Source organism: Meriones unguiculatus, chromosome 3, assembly GCF_030254825.1.
Source record: "Meriones unguiculatus strain TT.TT164.6M chromosome 3, Bangor_MerUng_6.1, whole genome shotgun sequence".
In the NCBI taxonomy this organism is placed as follows: Eukaryota; Metazoa; Chordata; class Mammalia; order Rodentia; family Muridae; genus Meriones; species Meriones unguiculatus.
Window position 1 is genome coordinate 165,400,849 of NC_083351.1, and position 23,637 is coordinate 165,424,485.

The 23,637-nt window shown below is 38.6% G+C and overlaps 1 protein-coding gene and 1 non-coding gene across 8 annotated transcripts in view; both read right to left on the bottom strand.

Annotated features, from left to right (window-relative positions):
• Positions 1 to 2,043: 2,043 nt before the first annotated feature.
• The window catches only part of G3bp2 (G3BP stress granule assembly factor 2), a 72,897-nt gene continuing 51,303 nt past the window's right edge, over positions 2,044 to 23,637 (bottom strand). For 4 of the 7 annotated variants that reach the window (XM_021648640.2, XM_060380933.1, XM_021648638.2 and 1 more), the window contains exons 2-12: positions 19,998 to 20,116; positions 17,425 to 17,506; positions 16,595 to 16,768; positions 14,960 to 15,050; positions 14,268 to 14,370; positions 13,247 to 13,427; positions 12,232 to 12,330; positions 7,356 to 7,458; positions 6,107 to 6,235; positions 5,257 to 5,375; positions 2,044 to 4,925 (exon numbers count right to left, since the gene is read on the bottom strand). In XM_021648640.2, the coding sequence (XP_021504315.1) occupies positions 4,653 to 4,925; positions 5,257 to 5,375; positions 6,107 to 6,235; positions 7,356 to 7,458; positions 12,232 to 12,330; positions 13,247 to 13,427; positions 14,268 to 14,370; positions 14,960 to 15,050; positions 16,595 to 16,768; positions 17,425 to 17,506; positions 19,998 to 20,092 (1,449 nt within the window). In that variant the 5' untranslated portion in view covers positions 20,093 to 20,116 and the 3' untranslated portion in view covers positions 2,044 to 4,652. The remainder of the gene's footprint in view (positions 4,926 to 5,256; positions 5,376 to 6,106; positions 6,236 to 7,355; positions 7,459 to 12,231; positions 12,331 to 13,246; positions 13,428 to 14,267; positions 14,371 to 14,959; positions 15,051 to 16,594; positions 16,769 to 17,424; positions 17,507 to 19,997; positions 20,117 to 23,637) is intronic. The other 3 variants (XM_060380934.1, XM_021648641.2, XM_021648642.2) reach the window with 1 other exon arrangement.
• Positions 5,908 to 6,032, bottom strand: LOC132653323 (small Cajal body-specific RNA 23). The gene has a single exon (XR_009591092.1). It is a non-coding gene; the product is annotated as a small Cajal body-specific RNA 23 (non-coding RNA).

Consider the following 23,637-nt stretch of genomic DNA (forward strand, 5'->3'; position numbering starts at 1 on the left):
TTTCAATACTTAAGAGAAGCATCTCACTGATCATACATTTATAAAGCATGTCACTCTAAAACTAGACAATCTAGTAAGATGGACTACTTAAGTGGTACCATCGGGTAACAGATCTGGCAACCTGGAGCACAATGAAGCAGGACAGGAAAGTGCTCAGGGGAGCTGTGACTCCAAACTGAGAGGCTGAATAGAGGATGCTCATTAGAGACAGGCTCAATAAATTTACCAGAAAGGCACACTGTTTTTCACTTCCTAATTTTCAGTTACCTAGTAATCCAAGGAAAATGGGGAAAATAATTTACACACACATATTTATTTAAAACAAAAAACCTGGGCAGTGGGGCACTGGCCTTTACCCCCAGCACTTAGGAGGCAGAGGTAGGGTGATTACTAGTTCAAGGCCAGCCTGGTCTAAAGAGCAAGTTCCAGGACAGACAAGCTTACACTGAGAGACCCTGTCTTGAGAAACCAGATGTGTGTTTATGTACGTGTGTATGTATCTTAAAATTTTATTTTGAAAGTTATGTATATTTGACACAGGTAACAGTAAAAATCCAACAGTTCACTCAGAGGGCCTATTACACTCAACAAACCCTAAGTCAGAAAAAAGCAGCACCTCTGGTGGGCAGCTACTGAGGCTGTCACTCCCAACTATTAAGAAACTCCCTCCCCCAAGCGAGATGACCCCAGAGAGAAGGACAAGAAAAGGAAAGAAAAGGTCCATGTTAATGCTGTGACATAAAATGGAATAGCGAAGAATAATCACAAAAGTGAACTACTCCAAGGAAGGAACCAGCTTAATCAAAATTCTAGAAACCAAGGATAACTCAGTTAATGTTGACACATACGGATGGCCAATATTTCCCCAGAATTTGGTAATGCCAAAAGACTTCTTATAGTTTGGAAGGGTATTAAACACAACAGATACATAGACACCATAAAGATTTGTGGATTTTAGCCCCTTTTCCCATTTGTCAAAAGCAACCAAGAACCACCATTATTTTAGAAACAACAGTGCAAAGATTTTGGGCTTAGGTTTGTGTGTCAAAGAGTGCCTCAGGCAAAGTTGACTTCAAACTTGCATAGGCTGGCTTTGATCTACAGATCCTCCCAAGTGCTAGATTTACAGGTTGTCTGTCACACTACCTGGCTAACTTTTTAAAAATAATTAATTTCCAGGGAAACTTACTGCAATCTTGTCAGAATGTATTATGAACACAGTTTTAGTTTTCTGGTGTTTTTTAAAAAAGATCTTTGTTAATCAATAGTTAAAAGAATTTCCTAAGCCAAGTTGAGTATACTTCAGTAGTAAAGTACTTGCCTAGCAAGAGAAAGGTCCTAGGCTCAATGCAATGTGTCTCACTGACACCACAAAAATATTTTAAAAATAAGCCAGGCAATAAGTCATACACACCTGCATGCTGCCAGCAGGCCCAGTGCTTGTGAGGCCAAGCCAACTGGGTCACTGGACTCCAGAAATCTGAAATGAGACCAGCCTGATTAAGTTCTCCAGATCCTGTCTCCAAAATACAAGTTAAAAATTCCAGACCAGGTAACTCGTTTCTGCAAAGTTCAGCCAATTTCCAGACAGCCTACAGATGTTTTTAGATTCTTACATTACAACTTAGTTTAACACACATTCACAAACTTGATATTGCTGTTCTGAGCTTCGAAAGTAGTCCAGACTGGACTCAGATCGTCTGTGTGTGAGCCTGAATTCCAGATCCATCTGCCTGTATTCTCCAAATGCCAGAGTAACAGGATCTCCCCTCCCAACAACTATTAAGACAGATTGTACTTTTAGCTTTCTCATTCTCCTGAGTATGCTTTAATATTCTGTTACTTGTATACTAGGTATCAAAATCAGCACTAGAAAGGGGCTAGTACTGACAATGTTAAAGTGGAAATAATTTGTTTGGCCTTTTTATATTCCAAAACAAAAGCAGTTGGTTCAAACCATTTGTCATTCAGGCTGTACGAAGTGCAACTGGGAGAAAAATATTTGGAAAAATATAACTTCAGATTAAATTAGGGACATAGATAAACGCTGCAGACATCAGTAGTTTATTGTTTTAGTCCAAACACATTCAAAATGGAAACTCAAAGAGAATACTTTCCACCTGAAACAAACTAGATTCTACCAGCATATAATGCTTAACACATTACAAAATAAAGATGGTAATCCACTGTCTTCTATACCTACTAAAGCCAAGATGGTAAAGCCAATTTGGTTGCAATAGTGTCATAAGGATAGAATATTACCATCAAAATAAAATAAAATCAGCAAATAACAGTAATGGTAGATGAGTACTTTTTTTAGTATTTCACTGAAAAGGGGACACAATGTTAAAAGTCCACAGTACTGCGGGTGAACAGTCACCATGTAAACTTCTCCACGTGATGTTTTAAGATTTTATCTGTGTATGTAAAGGCTGAAGCTGAATGGCTCTTAGCTCCAATTATCTGTTACACTTAACATCTATCTGTCTTTTGATGCCAGAACAGTTCATATGGGTTTCAGGGCAATATCTTGCATTGGAAATACTTATGCTTGTGCCGATATGTTTCTGTGTGTGTAAGTACTTAAACAAATACACAATAGAAAGGAGAAATAATAACAAAGAAAATTACATTTGGGGGCAAACCACTGACAAGAAAGCCACTTATTTCAAAGTAGTTTGGATAAAAGCTTCAAAACTCCAAAGTAATTCTCTAGTACGAACTTCAAGTACTGTACATTAGAAAATGTAAAACTGTTTCAAACAAACAAAAAACCTTAGCCTTCCAAAATGGAAACTACAAAACTCTGTGTCCACAAAATATATGCAATAGTGCAAGACATTTCCTCAAACATGGAAGACCTCATTCAAAGGGAAAAAAAAGACAATAAATTTTACCCATATTGCCCAGTTGACAAAAAAAAAAAAAAAAAGTTTAATAACTAGCAAATCGTCACAAAGTTCAGAACCAATTTGCTACCATGTCAAGTGTGCATTTTGTTTTCATTAAGGTAGAATGGAGAAGTCTTCCATGTTAACAAGCAGCTTAAAAGTGGTCACACTTGCTTACTCTGCTTCTTGCTTGAAACATCAGAAATCTGATATATACTGATTGTTCCAACCATAAAAACCAGATAACCTTTGCCATTCTTGTGGTTTACTGGAACCTGCTATAAAGACAGACAATAATCCAGCAGCTAGAAACTTTTGCTCACAGAATTGTTTAAAGATTCATGTAAAAATAAAAAGATGTCGTCCCAGACTTAAATTCAGGAGCCATTTGGGTGTTGACATCAGTTCAAGAATTGTGCAAAATGAATGACAGTTCCCTGTCCCCCAAATCTTAAGAGCTGCCATTCTTCCCTCTGAAAATTGCAGCATCCTCACTTAAGTTTACTTGCCATTTGTGGGAATCTGACTGCTTTTAAAATGTGAATAAAATGTGCATCAGGTTGTTGGACTTTTCCAAAAATTAAGTGAAAACCTTTTTTTATAGTTCACTTTGGAGCTAAAAGAAAAGTCAACTAGAGACTCAACTGGTTTCTTCTCCCTTCAAACACACAATACTCCCTCCCACATAGAACACAGATGTTAACTAAAAAAACAAGATAAATAATAAGCATCCATTTTACTGATTTAAAGATACTGCAATTTTTATACATCAATGATTTACTTCAACGTTTTGCAGCTGTGTGGCTTTGCAGCACAGCAATTCATAAACCACGCTGTACAGAATCACCAGCAAGACTGGAATGATGTTATAGAAGGCACCATCATGCTTATTACCAGAGAACAAAATACAGGAAAGACAGTTTTCACTGTACACAGCTTAAAGAAAGGAAAGGGGAGGAGGAGTGTGTTGAGCAGCCAGCCATCCCTGTACTCAAGAGGGCAGGTAGAAAACTCTTAGGATACAGAGCTACTAAATCTGGTCTAGTATTTAAGACCATAGCTTTTGAAGTTCTCAATTTTTGTTATTTCGTTCATAACTAAATGACTTCCTTCTGGAATATTTGCAGTCTTGTTAAGGTTTGTGTATGCACACGCTGGTCACAGCAAGCAGATAAAATGCCCTCATCATTTCACAAACTATTCTCTACTGGAAAAGAAGATGAAAGATTTTTTTCCCTGTTGCCTCCTGGTGGAGATGTCAATGTTAATGACTTCAGAGTACCCGATAGTGCATTTTGATGAATACACAAAAAGTTTCTGTTGGTTTGTTTTGGGGGGAAGCCAAGAAAAAAGGCAAGATTCTCCAATTGCACAAACTGCACTATTTGTGTTTCCAACATTAACAGCAGAGACAGTTAACACTTAAACAAAATGTGCAGCAGAGGATTTTTTTAAACTCAAATGACCCGAATTCAGTGGGCATGTCCTTTTTAAGTTCATTTTGTTGTAGACAGTTTAGGATATGGTCATATCTCAGTCCTTAATTCTCCAAGTCTAGATTTATAAATTAACAATATGAATCCTGTTGTGAAGTTGGGGAAATTAATGTCCACCTCAATTTAACTGATAACCAAAAGATGCTTTTCACATCAAAGAAATGATCAAAAAGGCTGTGTCACATTCCAAAGCCAAAAAAACTTAACAAGAATGCAAACACGATGAGTTAGATACCACTGCCAAAACTTTGCCGACAGTGGAACTTCAACGACGCTGTCCTGTGAAGCGGCCTTCCATTTGCCCGGTTCCTCTTCCAGAACCAAGTTTCTGTGCCATGCCCCCTCGTGGAGGTGGTCCTCTTCCATCGCGATCACGCATCATTCCACCACCCACAATTCCACGTGGACCACCAGGGCCTCGATCACTGCGCCTGATATCCCTGCGGTCATCACCGCCACCTCTGGTTTCTCGCTCTCTGGCAGCTCTCGTTTTTTTCTCTTCCACATTTAAACGTACTTCTCCTCGAAACATAATTGGCTTTAAAACAGAAAAATGGTATGAGTGGGTTACATAAGAGCAGACAAGTATGAATTTGCATACACAAGTAAGAAAATCTTCTAAGAAATAAAAAGCTTTAATGGAAGTCTCGAAAATGCAAATTTCAGCCTTTTTCAGATGAGCAAATGAAAGATGGTCCATACAACAATCTGTAATACTATTTTCATTTATTCTTTGCATAAATACCATTTCACAATTAACTATTTTTAGCTTTACCATAAAAAGATTTTCTATGGTTTTAAATGTTTCAATCCATACTATATACAACAAAAAAGGGAAAATCTTGAATTATGTCCCTTAAATCACTTACTTTTGCAATTAAGATTCTCTGAACTGGTTCAGAGTCATCAAAAACCACAAAACCAAAATTTGGAAGTTTTCCCCCAACACCCTTGGTATTGATGCGAAGTTCCACAACGTTTCCAAAACCTGTGAAAATATACATTACACCAAGGGTTAAATATTTTAACAAAACAGTCTAGTGACTTTATTTGTTCAGAATGAGCAACTGTCTTGTTTCTGATCCGCCTGGAAATAAAAGTGGCAAGGCTCCTATGCCAGATGATCGCTATAGAACATTAGCACAGGTGGGCCACCACATCACACCCCTAACTCTGGCACCAGACGCCTCTCTCTACATCATGAGAAAAAACTACCTGTCAAGTTTTGAAAGACAAAAAATACCCCCCCCCTTCAGACAGTCCTCTAGTAACTAATCTCTTTCATCCCCTGAACAGGACCAAGCCACACTCAACAGTCACTGGGAATTGTAATTTCATCATTTCTTCCCTTCTGACCAATTGAAGATTGAAAGCATGTAAGATACACTATAGAGATAAGTAATTTTACAAACTGGGTTTTATTATAAAAAGTCTTTCTTCCTTTACTGGTTTATTTAAGTTCAAGAACATTTCCTTTTATAGGGAGCCTTTGTGTTACAGGTTATTTCAGATGGCAGAGCTGTCACACTGAAAACCGTGGAGTCCTGCTATCCACTTGGACAGGACACCCCCAACCAGTGCAGATTCTCTTGCTCAGGGAGGGCAGGTCAGGACCACAAGGAGAGGACTGAGCCCTGGTGAGCATCTATGTGTGTCTAATATAGGTAACTTTAAATCTTAATTTAAAAGTCTAATATAAAAGCAAACTAAACCACTTACTCATAAAGAATTCTTTCAGTTCATTTTCATCAATATCATGAGGCAAGTTACCAACGAAAAGCTGATGACTGTCCGGATAACGAATAATTCTCCGGTTGTCAGAGTCGTTCTGTTCCACATCTCCTCTGCCTGAAAAACGTGAGAGGAGACTCTAAAGCCCACAACAACATATAAAACAACACAAAGCAATGAACTAGAAAGCAAAACACCGTTAGTGCCAGGCACAATGGTGCATGCACTGAATCCCAAAAGCCAGAGAGGTTCTCGAGTTCCAGGCTGCCGGAGCTAACCAATGAGGCTGTGACTCAAATAAAAACAAACAAAACAATACTAATATTCCTGCTTTGGCCAAAAAAAAAAAACCCAGATGTTCTCCTTGAAGAAGTGTGTTATTAGTGGGTGAAAAGAATGCCAGGTGCAGACAGATATTAACTAGATCACTAGACTACAGGTCTGATTATAAATGGCTAATACTAAAAGAATAGTTACTCCTATATAACCCATGAACAAAGCAGACTTTAGGTCAGTAAGGCATATTCCTACTAATTATCTCCTTAGTTGTCTTTTGAAACAGGAAACACTTCATCTTTGAATAGTACAGCCAAATCAGTAGCAATACAAACACTTCCTTTTTAAGGCTTATCTCCTAAGGTACTGTCACATAAAATCTCACTTCATCACTTACTTTTATTTATACATTTCTGAATTTTAGGTACAGTAGTTTATCCCACCCACAGCCACAGAATTCTCTTTTGAAAAGGCTATCTGTCTTATTTATCTGCACACGGGTAGTTTGTATGTCTATTCATGTGCATACCTAGTGCTGGCAGATGAGCAGAGGGCACTGCATCCCCTACAACTGGAGCTACAGACAATTCTGAGCTGCCATGTGGGTGCATGGCAACCTAAACCTGGGTCATCTGAAAGAGCCACCACTGCTCTTAACTGCTGAACTATCAATGTTCTTATTAACCTGAGCCATCTCTCCAGCCTCAGCTTAGAATTCTTAAAGCCAGCAACAACCGGCAAATGACAAATGTGCTCTATTATTCCTTCAAAACACGTGTCTTTGCAAAGGTCAGCAACAAACCCACTCCTCAAAGTTGTTAGCCCAAGCTATCTCGGCAGCATGTCCCTACATAAGCAATCGGATCCTCACACAGACCTGTGTATGAAACCAAATACACTTTTTAAAGTTTAGTCTTTTCAAAGTGTGCAATCAATCTTAGGCCATAAGAGTTGAGCTTACCTGGCCTTGGTCCTCGAGGAGGGAAACCGGGTCGCTCTCGGGGTCGCTGTTCACGCACACGTGGTGGCTGAGACTGAACTTCTGGTTTAGCGTCAACCCTTGGCTAAAATATAACAGAAAAATTATTAAAATTTTTATACTATAAAGAAATAACTTTTACTGGAGAAAAACCAACTAAAACTAATATTAGCAAGTCACTAGCAAGGATAATGATATTAAGTTTATGATTTCTTTACATAATTTTCCATATATGTAAGAAATACTTTTAAAAAGATATTCTGTACCAAGCTAGGACTGTAGGGTAGATCTTAATTTTCTCACTCAAGACTGTATAATTCACACTAAGCTGCTTTTGCACAATAACATGCTTAAAATTAAAATTATATTCACAATGAAACAGCGTAAGTTATTGCTACAAAAATCACAAAATGCAAGATGAGCAACTCCATATACATATATAAGACAGTTAAAAAGCTTTCTTGTCTTATGAAGACAAAAATAAAGACAAATAATTCCTCAGTAAATACCTAGTTTACTGCCTTCAGACATCAATAGTGTTCAGTCACACCTTCTCCATCCCATAATCTCCAAACCAGTATTTTAATAGTTCAAACAATAACCCTTTAGTATGGTGGCAAGTGCCTGTAATCCCAGCACTCAGAAGACTGAGGCAGGAGGATCATAAATTTGAAGCCACCTTGAAACAATAAGACCACATCTCACAAATAAAGTGACAGGAGTTTCCATATAATATCTCAAATAGTCAAAGAAGCCCTTTAAAAGGATTGACCAACCATTTTCCTTAACTGGGTGGGAGTGATAGGACTGCTGTCGACTGCTGACTTAATACAATCACATATTTTGTAATAAATACTGTGCACACTGATCATTCATTTCCCCTAACATAATAACATTTTCAGTATTCTCAACCTCTATGGGCTTTCTATTGCTCAGGGATTTATAGCCCAAGAAAAAGACAAAAGTAAACGAATCATCAAAGGATGTTGAAAACATTCAACAGACTATAGACACCCCATACTAGAGCTAGTACCTTGATCTAAGCAAGACTCCAACTTTCATATATAACTGAGATGTTATAATTTGCAAGGACAAATCTAAACACACACACACACAAAACTATGCAGCTTCAACATTAATAGTTAATTACAAGATTTGCCCACTTCTTACAAACTTTTCTTCCACCTGTGTAGACTACATTTTCACATGTCCTGGAATCTGCCTAGTTACAGAATTAATTTTGCTGGCTAAGGTGGCACACACCTTTGAATCCAGCACTCAGAAGGCAGAGGCAAGCAGATTTCTGTAAATTCAAGGCCAACCTGGTCTACATAGTGAGAGGACTTAGTTTTTGTTATAAAGTCTCTCTAGCTATCTTGCTTTGTGTGTATGGGAGGAAGGCAATCCTTGAGGACTGTTTTTTTTTAAACGATTCATTTATTTTTATGTGCACTGGGGTATTTTGCCTGCATGTATGTCTTCTACATCTGCGTGAGGTTGCCAGATCCACAGGAACTGGAGTTACATACAGACAGTTGGGAGCTGCCATGTGGAGTGCTAGGACTTGAACCCTAGTCCTCTTAACTGCTGAGCCATGTCTTCAGCTCCAGCCCAGGGAGATCTTAAACCTGTGATGAAGCTTCCATTTCTTCCCCGCAGTGCTAGGACTGCAGATGTGCACCACTGAAAGAACCGAGCAGGGTGCCTGAGCAAATGTTGGGCAGTCCTTAGCTCGGAATGCCGTATACCTGACAATGAGGTAACGACTGCCTGGGCTTAGTTTAACAGAACATTAACGCTGATGTCTAGAAAAGGCAGGTATTTACAACTTAGGCTTACTTCCCGATGGTAGTTTCAAAGCAGAATTTAGTACAGTTTGTATTATCAATCAGAATTAAAAAAATGTACTCCACGCAAACTTCAGTGTCTTACTAGAAATTAAAAATGGCGAGTGTGTAGAGGGAATGGTAGAACAAGCCTTCAATCCATCCCAATACCCAAGAGACAGAGGCAAGTGGAATCCTGTGAATTAAAGGCCACCCTGGTCTATATAGCCAGAGTCCCAACGCAGAGCCACATGGTGAGACTGTCTCAAAAGAAGGCATGAAGAGATGGGTAGCAGTTAAAAGCACTTAATGCTTTTTCAGAAGACCCCGGTTCAGTTCCCAGAACTTGCATGGTTGCTAAAAGCCCTTTAATTTCAGGTCCAGGATCCCTGAGGCCGTTCCAGTCCTAAAGGCGTTGCACATACGTGGTACATAAGATATATGTGCATGCAAAACCACCCATACTCATAAAAATAAAAATAAATCTTTTTTTTAAAAAAATAGCTAATACTTTGCATTTAGAATTTTCAGAAAAAAAGACCACCACTCAATCTAAATATTATCAAAGAACCTGAGCCTCTGACCTTAACATTTCAAAACTTCTTTCCAAAATAAATTCTCAAAGCCATTTAAAATTAAGCTTAAAAGATTTCCCGTCTTATGAATAATTTGTACACTGCTTTAGTAACTTTGACTTTGGAAGTAGACAAAATGCCAGTGCATAAAAAGTAGAACCAAAAGCTAAGAAAGAAATGTCAACTAATGCAGGTATGTCCTTGTAATTCTTCTCATCGGCTGATTACAACTAATTATTCCTAACAAATCAAGTGGCTAATAGCCTACTATTAGGGCTTTCAATTTAACTTCATGAAACCAGAGAGGAAGATCTCACAGCAAATCCTACAGATGAATGTCCAACAAAATATAAAATAAAAATGGTCAAATAAGCCAAAAAGGAATCACCATACCACACACGTCCTTCAACTGAGTATGAGCTATTTAATCAAGAATTTCACTTACCTACTTCTATCCCAATGCCTACCAATATCCTAAATGTAGATTTAACTTCCGTTTACCAAATAATCTAATATAAAGAAATGAATATTATTCAAAAGTAACAAAGTTGAAGGTTACTAAACCAAGTGAAAATATCAAACCAAACATAGCACAAAGACATGAGGATATTTTTAAAGCTTATGTTTTATTATTTTTAAGTATGTATGTACGTATGTAAGTTATCTGTGGGTACACGTGCACATGAGTGTAGATGCTAACAGAGGCCAGAGGCATCAGGTCCCCTGAAAATGGAGTTACAGGTAGTTTTAAATCACCTGACATGGGTGCTGGGATCCTTAACTCAAGAGCAGTATGTGCTCTTAACTGGTAAACAATCTCTCCAGCCCCTTGAATGACTCAAATGTGAAATACCTACGAGTCTAGAATCTCGTAAGTTAAGGCATACCTTAATTATGTATTCTTACTAAAGAAAAAGGTATACATGTAGAAACACTTATGTAGTATGTATGATGTGTACCTACATCAATTCAAAAGCCAGGCTACATTTCACCTGTCCAAACATGGGTGAGTTATGCTAGACTTTTAATTTTCGTCTCTAAAATGAGAATACCTCTCTCACACAGGGTGGTTTTAAGGACTCAGTAAGAAGAAATATCTGTACATACTTTCAATCTTAGTACTAGGGAGGCAGAGGTAGGTGGATCTTGTGAGTTCATGGCCAGCCAGGGCTATACAGTGAGACCCTGCTCCTGCCCCAAATGTGAAAATATCATGCTGAACATAATGGCTAGGCAAATGAAAGGAATCTATTACTGAACTTTTAAAATAAGCACTGTGCTGTAGCTATGACTTAGCAGTTAGTGAAGTCACCGGCTGCTCTTCCAGACAACCCAGAGGGTTCCATCCTCACTCAGCACCTATGTCAGCTCACACCATCTGTATTCTCCAGTCCCAAGAGTACCAACACTTTCTCCGGCCTCTAACGGCATTGTATGCACATGCACCCACATAGCCAAAACACCCATAGACACAAAATTAAATTAGAAATCAAGATTTCAAAGTCCCAAGTCATTTATCCCTTCTCCAGATCAGTCTGAGAAGCACAAATCATTAGGCTGGAACTCTGGCTTGAGATCAAACATAACCAATTTAAATATTTAAGGGGGGGGACTATGACAATACAGGGATATTATGTATTGTATAGATGGTTACAATGTATAAAACATCGAGGACAAGGTAATTACTAGGTACTTTTAAAACCTCAATGTCTCAATGTTAAGAGCATCTAAAGATGCATACAATAACCATTTTAAATGTAAATCCTAGGAAAATGAAACAACTCAAAATAGAGGGGAAAAACTGGATACTTATATATGCCAATAAACTTAATTCAAATTTAATCTTAACTATCTAACAAGCATCATAAATAGTGTCATATTTTCACAGTTTTGGAAAGCTCTGAAATGGGTTAAGATGACAAACAGACAAAAAGCAGAATACTGAAATGCTCTGTTAAGGTGAACACTACAGTCGTAAGTTGGTACAGGCTTCAATTAAATTGTATAAACAACTTAGAGACTGAGTTTAGGCAATGTAAATATATGTAATATATATTGTAACATATATATTATATATACACACACACACACCGAGTTTCTATTTCTTTAGAACAATGATTTTTAAATGTCATTCTATTTTGTGCCTTTCCAAATTTCTTACCTAAAATGTTCTTACTAAGTTGTAAAATTTTCAAAAGGAGTACTTTTTTAAAGAAGCCTTTAAAATGACAATATAGAATTAGTAAAACCAACTTAATCTGTATTGTACACACCCAAGCCCCAAATACCACCTCTGTAGATTAATAGAGATTTGGCATTTAAAGTGGGTGCACTGACATTTAATACATTTTTGTATGTTTAATCCAGATTTCTGGTTGACTCACTTAAAAATGTATAAAAAATAAGCAATTGGCAAATGTAACAAGGATACAATCCAATGTGTTCACAGATCGTTACCTGTGAGACTGGTGCTTTAACATGGGGTGGAATTCCAGAGGAAGAAACAGTACCACTAGGAGGCAGGTTTTTACTGGTCACTGAAGCCCAGGAGAAAGCCTGCAGGAAATGCAACAAACCTAGACTACTAATCATGGAAAACCACCAACATTCCTATAGGGAAACTTCCAAATATATAATCTGTTTTCATTTCTAATCTGCTCCTTTACATTGAAGGACTCCTACAAGAAAGGCACACACATGCCAGTCTGCGTGCCAGCTTTCAAAATCTCATTACGCGAGATATGACTGTTTTGTCTCAGCTGCTAAATAAACCAAGTTCCTACATAAGCAAGTGGCAAACAAAACCACTATCAACTAAACATGCTGTAAAATCTGAACCAGATAGAACGGACTTCCTTCCCCTTTTCTGGGAAGACAGGATGTGTGAGGGATGGTGTTAGGGGAAAGGGGAAGAATAGAAAAGAGCAGAGTACTAGCTGGAAACTTAACAGACACTTACAAATTGAACAAGGACTATTGTACTACTTTTCTCTCACTGCCCAAATGTACTTTAATCTTCTACTTCACAGAGATAGAGAAGTTTTACATGATATACTATGGGTGTCACGCATCTCTACAAGAAAATTAGTAGAGTAAGGAAACTGATCCCATTTATATCACAAGCAGATATCTCTCACAGATCAACTTCAGTTGGGACATTGCATGACTCCTGGAGCATCAGAAGAGATGAGCAACTGAAAGCCTCATACATGGACTTGAATAATTTCATGTAAGTCATTCAACACTGCATACAGACAAGAGTAATCTTATGTTATAAATTTCACTCTTAGGAATATTTGTGGGGTAGAGAGAAACCATGAAATCTCCCCAGAACAACAAAAACTCCAGCTTCTTTCATATACACAAAAGTAAAGCTTACTATTTTCAAATAAATGAACCAAAATCATGCTTCGTTAATGGCACCAAGTATGAAAATGTGAGGTTCAGGTCTGAAAAGTTCCTCTGATCTCACCTTTGGCGGTTCTTGAGGCAGAGAAGCAGGCTCGGCAGGAGGAGGAGTGGCAGACTTCTCCTCTAGCTCTTCCAAGTGTTTCTCCTCCACTTGTGGTTTCAGCTCTTCAGTCTTTGTCTCAGATTCTGGCTCAGGTTCAGGTTCATGAGAGGATTCTTCCAAAGGCTCCTCTATGCCATTACTAGAATGAAACATCTAGGTCACTAGGCATTCAAATGAAACAAAACTGTTTCTCTCCAAACTAACAGTTGTAGCCAGATATGTGCCAGTAACCTGTTCTGTGTTCAGGTACATGTGGGCGTTCAGAAGGGATAAAACCCAAGCCAGATGCTGTGCACATACCGACAAAATTGCTCCACCACAGAGGCTCACCTCCAGTCTAAACCCATCTTTTCTTTGGTTTGGTTGTTTGAGACAGGATTTTACTGCCATAGGGGTGCTCTGAACTGTTGTGCTATCATTATATCCACAGTTACAGGATTTAAAATCTAAGTTATCAATAATGTTTATATTCTAATTAGTGTGTATAAGAACGATGCACGAGGTGAGGCTTTTATGAAATCAGTGATCTTCCACTTTACATAAGGAATTCAGCTTAGCACTCCAGGCTTGCAGGGTGAGCCCCACTGCTGGCTGAGCCACCTCCCTCCCCATGTGCCATGTTTATGTAAAATAAAAGTTTGCAGAGTAAGTTCAGTGCACTGTTCTAAGCAGTCTGCATTATCAGTAGTCAACCAGTTTAATACAAAACCATGCGAAATTTTTGAAATAAGTAGTAATTTTCAGTATCTTGGTATATATCAAATACTGGCTCAAATGTACAGTTTTAACAAAATGTATTCCCAGGGGCTGAGGGTATAGTTTGGTGGCAAAGTGCATACTTAACATGCACAAAGTCTGAGGTTCAATACCTAACACTAAAGGAAAAAAATTAACTTCCAACAGTAATCCTAGAATCAACTACCTTACAGTCCGTTACACTACAGGTCAGTGCCAATGCACCTTCAAGTGCTAGTCTTACGTCACAGGATGAGCATCATAATAAGCGCTGTTAGCATTCTCTTGCACAGGTTCAGGAGATGGCTGCCTTTCTTCTTGCTCCTCTTCTACCTCATCTTCTGACTCTGACAATACATAATACAGCACATCTTTTTAAGAAGCACTCAAACAATCTCTAACACATAGACTATAGTATGTTTAAATGCATGCTGGTTTAAAAGGTCACTGAAATATTCCCTGTTCCCTGCAAACTAAAGAGAAAAAGTACGACAAAATTTGATTACTATGTTCTAATACAAAATGTATTAGTTAGGAAAAGCTTGCAAGGAAGCTGAAAAATTATTTTATGCAGTAATGATAAGGAAAGCAAACTAATATTTCTATCAGTGGAAGATAAATAAATACAGTACAGCCAGAATTTGGACTGGCAACAAATAAGAAGTGAAAAGGTTCCATGCCACTCACTTAATTCTTTGTGTCCCCAAACAATTGCAGAGTAGGTACCAAACTCTATAGTATAGATTCTATATAAACATGTTACCTATACATACTTCCTAGGCTTGAGTTTTACATAATTCCATGTATACACATATTTATATTTCCCCTAACAAAAACTACAGATGGAGTTTGATTCAGTTAAAATAAATGGCATGTTTCTAAAAGTTTCATACTATTGAAACTACCAAGAACCTTTTCCCTTCAATCTAAGCTCACCTTCATCAAGTTCTGGTTCAGAATCACCAAATACTTCATCTTCATAACGAAACATATCATTGTGGACATAAAACTTATTTGGAACAGATCCCTATAGAAAAACAACATACAAATAGCCATAAATACCCATGAATAGAAGTACCCACAATATCCTCGAACAACTGTAAACATCCATGGTATTGTATTAGAAGAACAAACTAGGAGGCTGGAGAGATGGCCCAGCAGTTAAGAGCACTGACTACTCTTCCAGAGGACCCGAGTTCTAGTCCCAGCAACCATATAGTGGCTCACAACCATCTGTAATGGAATCTGATTCCCTATTCTGATATGCATGAAACAGAGCATTCATAAAACAAACAAACAAATAAATAAACAAACAAATAAATAGATAAATCTTAAAAAAGAGGCAGGTGGATTACTATGAGTTCGAGGCCAGCCTGGTCTACAAAGTGAGTCCAGAACAGCCAAGGCTACATAAAGGAACCCTGTCTCGAAAAACAAACCAACCAAACAAAAAACCCATAACACACACATATATGAAAATGTCAAAGCCCAGCATTATGTAAGAATAGATGCTAAAACTAAGGAATTATTACAATAAAAAAAAACTCTTTAAAAATACAATTTAATATTTCTAAAATGATATGGGTTTGTTCCTTTGTCTTATGGTCCTGGGGATCAAACTCAGAGCCTTGAACACAAAGCCAAGTGTTCTACCACTGACTATACCACCCCAATCCTCTGGTTTGTTTTTTAACACTTACACATTTAATTCAGGATCCAACTTTAATGCACACAAGTACAATTTCCAAGTAAGATGTATCAATACACCTAATAAAATCTCTCAAAAACAGCAGCAAGCAGACTAAAGAGACACATGGCCTAGTGGTTAAGAACAAAGGCTGCTTTCAAAGACCCAGGTTCAGTTCTCAGCATGGCAGCTCACAACTATCTGTAACCCCAGTTCTAGAGGATCCGCTACACCTCCCATCTCCATGAGCATCAGGCACACATCCATACATTCAGGGTAAAACACTCATACATAGAAATTAGGAAATTTAATTAATAAGAAATTAAATTAAGGGCTGGAGAGATGGCTCAGAGGTTAAGAGGACTGGCTGTTGTTCTAAAGGTCCTGAGTTCAATTCTCAGCAACCACATAGTGGCTCATAACCATCTATGAGATCTGGTGCCCTCTTCTGGCGTGCAGGCACAGATGCAGGCCAGAATATTGTATAAATAATAAATCAATAATAAAAAGAAAGAAAAGGAAGGAAGGAAGGAAGGAAGGAAGGAAGGAAGGAAGGAAGAAAGGAAGGAAATTAAAAGGGCTAGAGAGATTGTTCATGGATTAAGGGTGCCAGCTGTTCTTCTAAAGGACCAGGGTTTGATTCTGAGCACCTAGTGGCAACTGTCTCCAACATCAATTCCAGGGCATCCAATGCCCTCTTCTGATCTTCAAGGACACCAGCTGTGCATGTGGTGCACAGACATAAAGGCAAAACATCCATAAAAGTGAGTAAAATTCAAAATATCAATTTAAAAAATAGCAACAAGTAAATTCAAATCTGCAGGAAGCATTTCGACAAACTATTACCAGGTAGTCACAAAATTCAAACTACGTGTGGTACTTACTTCTGGAGCCAGAACAAAGGTTTGCATAAACTTCCTCTCAGGCTGTCCACTGTTAGACAGCAATCCCATAACCTGGACAACTACGCCATCACTTAAAGTTGCGTGAGCATCCACATGACGAATTTTGGTATGACATTCACTGAAGTTCAGAGATAACACTTTGTGGTGTATGTCCTTTACATAAGAAAAGGGTGAAGAAAATAAAAATTTGTGCTATCACATTAACTACACATTAGTAGATATACATTGCTTATTTCCTCACAACCTCAAAAAGATCAACTACTTCCCTTTTTTTGCATTAGTTTGGATCCAGTCCAGAAACTATGTATTAACAATCAGACTACCATCACCTCTATATAAGAAATCAGAATGTGGGTTTGAACTGTGTGGTAGTCTAGGAATTATATGGCTTTCCCCTTCATTTCTGTACCAGCTAGTCATTCTCATAAACCATTACAACTGCCTTTTGACATTATACCCAATTTTACTTTACTATGGTGTTTGCTGATGCCATTTTCTATATATTTCTTCCTGTTTGCTAAACCCCAATTCTGGAGTCCACCTGAAGCCCTAAATCCTCTAACAACCTCTTTTCCCATCAAGTCATAAAGATGATTATTTTGTACATTTCTATAATATGCAAAATACTTTCAACTACTTGTGTGTAAAATTTTTTTTCCTATGTTCTCCTTTCAAATACAGCCCAACATGTTTATACTAAAACTCACAGCAAAAGATCACACTAAAGACACCCACCGAGTCCAAAAGGGCTACTTTTTAAAGTTTATCTTAATTCAAATACATGTGAAAATAGATCATTTGTGACTTACATTTTGGCCATACACTGCTTCCTGGGGCTTTCCACTGGCATCCACTCCACCATGGACATAGGAGGAATTCCTGCCATAAAACCTGGAAAAGTATTGGCAATTAAAATCACCACTGTCATGGCCAGGAAAGCTGAGGAGCCACTAGAATTCTGGTGATAGAGAGAGAGGGTCCTTAGTAAGCAGGAATCTGACTACTCCTCAGGGAGTTGCTATAAAGATGAAATGAGTCAATGCCCATGGAAGCCTTAGTATATCTTTGTAACAAGGCCGATGCTCACTGGCCTAAATTTCACGTCATTCTTATCACACCATTAACATTAAATAAATAAATAAATAAATGAAAGAACAAGTCAAAGTGCATCCTAAGTACAGTTAGTACTCTAGTAACTCACTGATCTTTTTTTCTTCTGATAAAAAGATTCTGTTGTCCAGATTTGTCTGACAATCAGACATCCTATTTAATACTCTACTCAATGACCTCCAAGTGGCTACTAATTCCAAAAGCTTAAACAGCTTACGTATTTCAAACTGAAATTAATTCAAAGACCAAGTGAGAGGTCATAATCATCTCAGCATCCCATTTCTGATTTATGTTATTAGCACATGATAAAATCAGATCTTCCCCAGCATTACAGAGCAAGCAGAATTAACATGAAGGGAATCTGCTTAGCAGTCAAACATGTCCAAACTTCCTGTCCCAAGCATAATTTCAGTGACATATACAAACTCTTTTAAACCCAACAAATTCGTACACTAAATAGTGCTACTGTTTCATGGGCAAACTGAGGCACAAAAGTTTAACAACCCACACCAGGCAGCTCATACCACCTGTCACATCACTCTAGCTCCAGGGGAATCTGATTGCTTTAGCCTCCTCAGACACCTACATACATGCCTATGCACATGCTACAAACACACACTCTTAAAAATCCATCTTCATAAATGCGAATATCAGCGCTGAAATGTGGACACGGAATCAAAGTCAAGCCTCCAGCTGGAGAGATGGCCCAGTTGTTAGGAGCACTGTCTGCTCTTCCAAAGGACCTGGGTTCAATTCCCAGCACCCACATGGCAGCTCACTGTAACACCAATTCCAAGGGATCTGACACCTTCACACACACACACACACACACACACACACACACACAAACAATCTCAAGTCTCTCCAAGACAAACAAGCACTATTCACTGCTGACTCATCTTCCAACCTTTTAATGGAAGCTTTATCATGTTTGTGTAGAGTCTCCTTCCACCTTCATGTCTGTTCCAGAGAGAGAAATCAATCTTTCCTGGCAAATTTCTTTACCCACTGTACCATGTTGCTAGCTGTTAATAATACAATTATAGTACTAGTTGAATACCTTATTGTGGTGGTGAATGCCTTTAATCCTAGCACTCAGGAGACAGTTCATGATCTGAATTTGAGGACAGCCTGATCTACAAAGTGAGTTACAGGACAGCCAGGACTACACAGATGGTTGTCAGCTGACAATATGAAAAATGAGATAACCACGGTGCCTACACTAAGACCAGCATAAAGTTTACATGAAAAAAAAAAAAAAAACGTATTCACAGAAAGGGAACTCACCAAACACTAAATACAAAACCCCACCAAATTTTGCAGAAGAGCCAATAATAACACATGCCCAACCCAACAGCATAAACTGCAAAATCTACTTTCACAGTGTTTACCAAAGACCTACAAGAGTCAATAATGGCCTTTCCAAAGGAAGTGACAATGACGGACAACAACGTAGAACATGACAATGATGGACAACAACGTGAAAGACTGTGCCTTTCAAGAGTCTCACTCACCCTCCACTTGCACAAGTACTTCTCTCAGAAGAGCAGGACTTACCAAGAAGTATCTGCTACACACATTTCATTCCAACCCCTGGAAACTTAAGCTTACAGATGTTCAACTCTTGCCAAATAGTGAACAAGATACTAATAGAGTCTCAGCAAGAAATACTACTTTTCAGATGAGGAGAAATTCAAATCCTTTAGTAATGGTGTAGTACTATTTCTCGACACTATGAAAATTAAAAAGGTTAGTTCAATCTAATTGCTCACTGGAATCTTGTGATGAGTCAAGCCCCACATTAGTACAGCGAAACATGAAATACTAAGGAATACTGTGTGTGTGTAACTTCGTATTTACTTAAAAATGATGTCACAGACACAACAAATATTACATGAAAGAGATTTATTAAATGGAAGTAGAGAGAGAGAGAGGAAAAGGAAAGGAGAGAGACATGGCAGGGGGTAACCAGGAAAGAAAGCAAGGCAGAGTGAGCAAGAGAGGGATGTAAGAAAGACAAAGCAGCAGGTTGGTCCTTTTATAGCTTCTGTATGTGCAGCTGAGCCATGTCTGTCACACACCTGCTGGGTGACGCATGATGCCATCATAGGTTACTAGACAACCCAGAAGCAGGCTGCCTATATGCTAACAGTACCTGTGTTATGGTACTAAGATATCACGTTTTTTCTGTTCACAAAGATATTATAAAGAGACAGAAGAGACAAGAATATGCGCCATACCCAGAGAATACTAAGTAATGTCCCGATTTTACCTGTGTAAATATTCAGGAGCTTTATTCAGCAAAGTATAATATTGCCTCACAAACTCCCGCCCCACAAGCAGCGGACTGGGCTTCTCCATAACCATTTCTTTGCTGCACAATGTCAAATGCTGGAGAAGAAAACACAAGAAAAACAGCTATTAAGTCATTTTTGTAAAATACCATGAAATAAATCTTACATAAACAAGAATAAAGTAAACTAACACCATTTATTAAAAATTTATTAGCAGTAGGAAAATAAATTTCTGGGCTAGAGAGATGGTTCAGCAGTTAAGAGCATTGCCTGTTCTAACAGAGGACCCAGGTTCATTTCCCAGCACCCACATCAAGGCACATAACATATAACTCCAATTCCAGGGCATCTGCCTGCCTCTTCTGGCCTCCTTGGGCACCAGAACACAGACAGTGAACAGATACACATGCAGCCAAAACACCCATATGCATTAAATAAATAAAAAGGAAAGATTTATTAATGCAGCTTATTATTTACTTTATACATTTAGTCCTCAGAACAGTGTAACTATAACCAACATGAAGAATAAGGCGCAACGGACTATAGATATGGGTCATGACTGCCTATCTATCACTCCAGTTCCAAGGGATCTGAACCTCTAGCCCCAAAGCTACCCATGCATATACCTACAGGCCAATACACAAATACACATGATTAAAAATACATCTTGGAGAGATGGTTCAGCAGCTAAAAACTCTTGTTGTTCTTGTGGAAGACCCAGATTGAGTTCCCAGAACCCACAAAGTGGTTTACAACCACGTTCCAGGACACCAGACACCCTATTTTGACTTGTGTAGGCACCAAGCAAACACATGGTACATATACATACAAGCAGGTATACAATATACATAAAAATATATATGAAAAAAGGAAGAGGAGGGGAGAGGGCCAGTGAGAGGGCTCAGGAGGTAAAGGCCTGACCTAAGCTTGATTCCCCAGAACCAACACAGTGGAGAAAACTGACTTCTGACCTCCACTTCTATGCACACACAATGAAGAAAGTCCTAAACACTATTTGGTTAAAAAAAAAAAAAAAAAGGTAGTACTATGACTGATAGTAGCTAACTTGTGGCATAGAACAGCTGCTCCAAAAAAATTCCCCTGGGTTCAATCTTATGTACAAAAAGATGTGTGTAGAGCAACAAATAAAACACACACACACCTCAAAGGGACTTTATTTTTATTATGTACATGTAAGTACACACAGAGACCACAAGAGGGTGTCTGATTCAAACCCTGGAGCGTGGATCACAGGTGGCTATGATCCTGAGTAGCAATGGGCCTCTGAAAAGGAGAAAGCACTCTTTAACTGCTAAGTCACCTCTCCAACCCCTTTTACTTAAAAAGTACCAATGGGAGGAGGGAAGAGACACAAAACAAAAACCAACCACACATCTTCGTGCCTATCAGGCAAATCAAAATGCTATCTGAATTCCTGTTTTAACAAATTTCAGTGCAGGTTTTCTTTAATCAACTAGATAAGTTTACTGCCAAAGACATCCACAATCTAACACAATGTGATACTTTTCATAACTGTCAGGTAGGTAGGTTCTCTGGTGGAGCACATTGGTTAAGTGCTGTTCTAGTGACTTCAATGTTCTACTTTGTTCTACTCTGCAACTGTCCTCCTACACTTTCGGTTGACCCAATCTACTTAAAATTTTATATGATGTCACACTTGCTTTCACAAATACCTACTGAAACAGATGCAGACAGCAAATTCCAGGTGCCACTAGTTTTCCTCAAACACACTTTAAGAGGCTGATGATCCTAAGCAGAAAGACTTGTGTGCCACACTTCAGCTACAAAGCTGACTGGAGGCATAGGTCAGTGGCAAGCGAAGTGCAAGGCTGGCCCCAAGTTCCATCCCCACACTGTCAGACAAAGCACAACAGAACAAAATACAAACTACAACAGAGCAGCAGAGCCAAGCAATGCAGTTTCAGCTAAGTTAAAGAGCACTTTCTTACATGCGCATGTGTCAGTACATGACCCCAGACAAACTCAGGTGCCATTCTCCAGGCACTGTCCACTTTTTAAAAAAGACAGCACAGCATCCCTCATTGGCCTGGAACTTATCAAATGTTAGGCTGTCTTGTTACTGAGTACTATGATATGCACTCAAAAATACGAAAAATAAAAAGTACCAGTGTAGAAAAGAATATCCGGGGCTGAAGAAATGGCTCAGTGGTTAAGAGCACTGACTGTTGTTCTTCCAGGACATGGGTGCAATTACCAGAACCCACATGATAGTTCACAATTGTAACTCCAAGATCTGACACCCTCACACAGACATACATACAAGCTAAACACCCTAAACACCCATGTACACAAAATAAAAATTAATTAATTAAAAGAAAGAATATCCACCTTCGCAAGAATTACAATTGTGGACAATGCTATCCAAGAATCTTTGCTTTAAAAAAATAAATAAATAAAAGAGCCATAGGAAGCCAGGAGCGGTGGTGCATGCCTGTAATTCCAGCACTCTGAGAGGGAAAGGCATGAGGATCTCTGTGGGTTCAAGGCTAGTCTGGTCTACAAAGTGAATCCAGGACAGCCAATGCTACACAGAGAAACCGTCTCAAAAAACAAAAAAATAAACAAAAAGCTATAGTACAGAAATGAGTATGTGAGCCAAGTTTAGTGGCTCAAGCCTCAAAACAAAGCACTTGGGAGTCTGAGGCAGAAGAATCATGAGTTCACCCTGTATTTCTTTTTGTAGGTTTATTTATATGAGTGTTTTGTTCGAATGTCTGTCTGCATACCACATGCATGCCTGGTACCTATGGAATCAGAATAGGACATGGGATCCCTTGATTTGGGGTTACGTAAAGTTGTGAGCCATCATGTGGATGCTGGGAATTAAACCCGAAATGTCTTTAACTTCTGAGCCATCTCTCTGAAGCCCTGTATGTTTTGTTATCGAAATTATGTTATAAAATTTAATGGGAGACTAGAAAATAATTGAAGCATGGAGAGAGCAGAAACTAGAAGTCAAAGTCACACATAGTTGGAAAGCTGCTTCCATCTCTATCACTGCCACCACAGACCCACCATGCAATTTTTTTGTGTTATATTCTCTCTAAAGGTGAGTTCGAAATCTACAGCCTATAGCTTTACTACACCATCTAAATGTCAGAGGTGTAGTAATTGTAAAATTCTTACAACTGTTTTACAGTTTTCATCCCTTTCTGGAAACCAGTCAGCAGGTATGTTACTGATTAGAAAATATAGTTCTAGGGGCTGGAGAGATGGCTCAACAGTTAACGTCACTGGCTGCTTTTCCAGCATACCTGGATTTGATGCCCAGCACCCACCTGGCAGCTCCAGTCTCAGGGGATCCAAGGCACCAGGCATCCACATGTGGTACACAGACATGCAAGCAAAACACCCATGCACAAATGTAGACAAGGCAGACGGATTAGTGTGGTGGCACACACCTCTACCACCAGCACTCTTGGAGTCTGTGGCAGCCTGATCTACATAATGAGATGTGTCTTAAAAAGAGCGAAAAAGAAAATATGGTTTTAGAATAAAGATCAAAAGTAATCCAAGGATTTTAGCTAACTTGCCTAGTGTGAGGTCCTGGACTCCAACGACATCATTGAGGGAAAT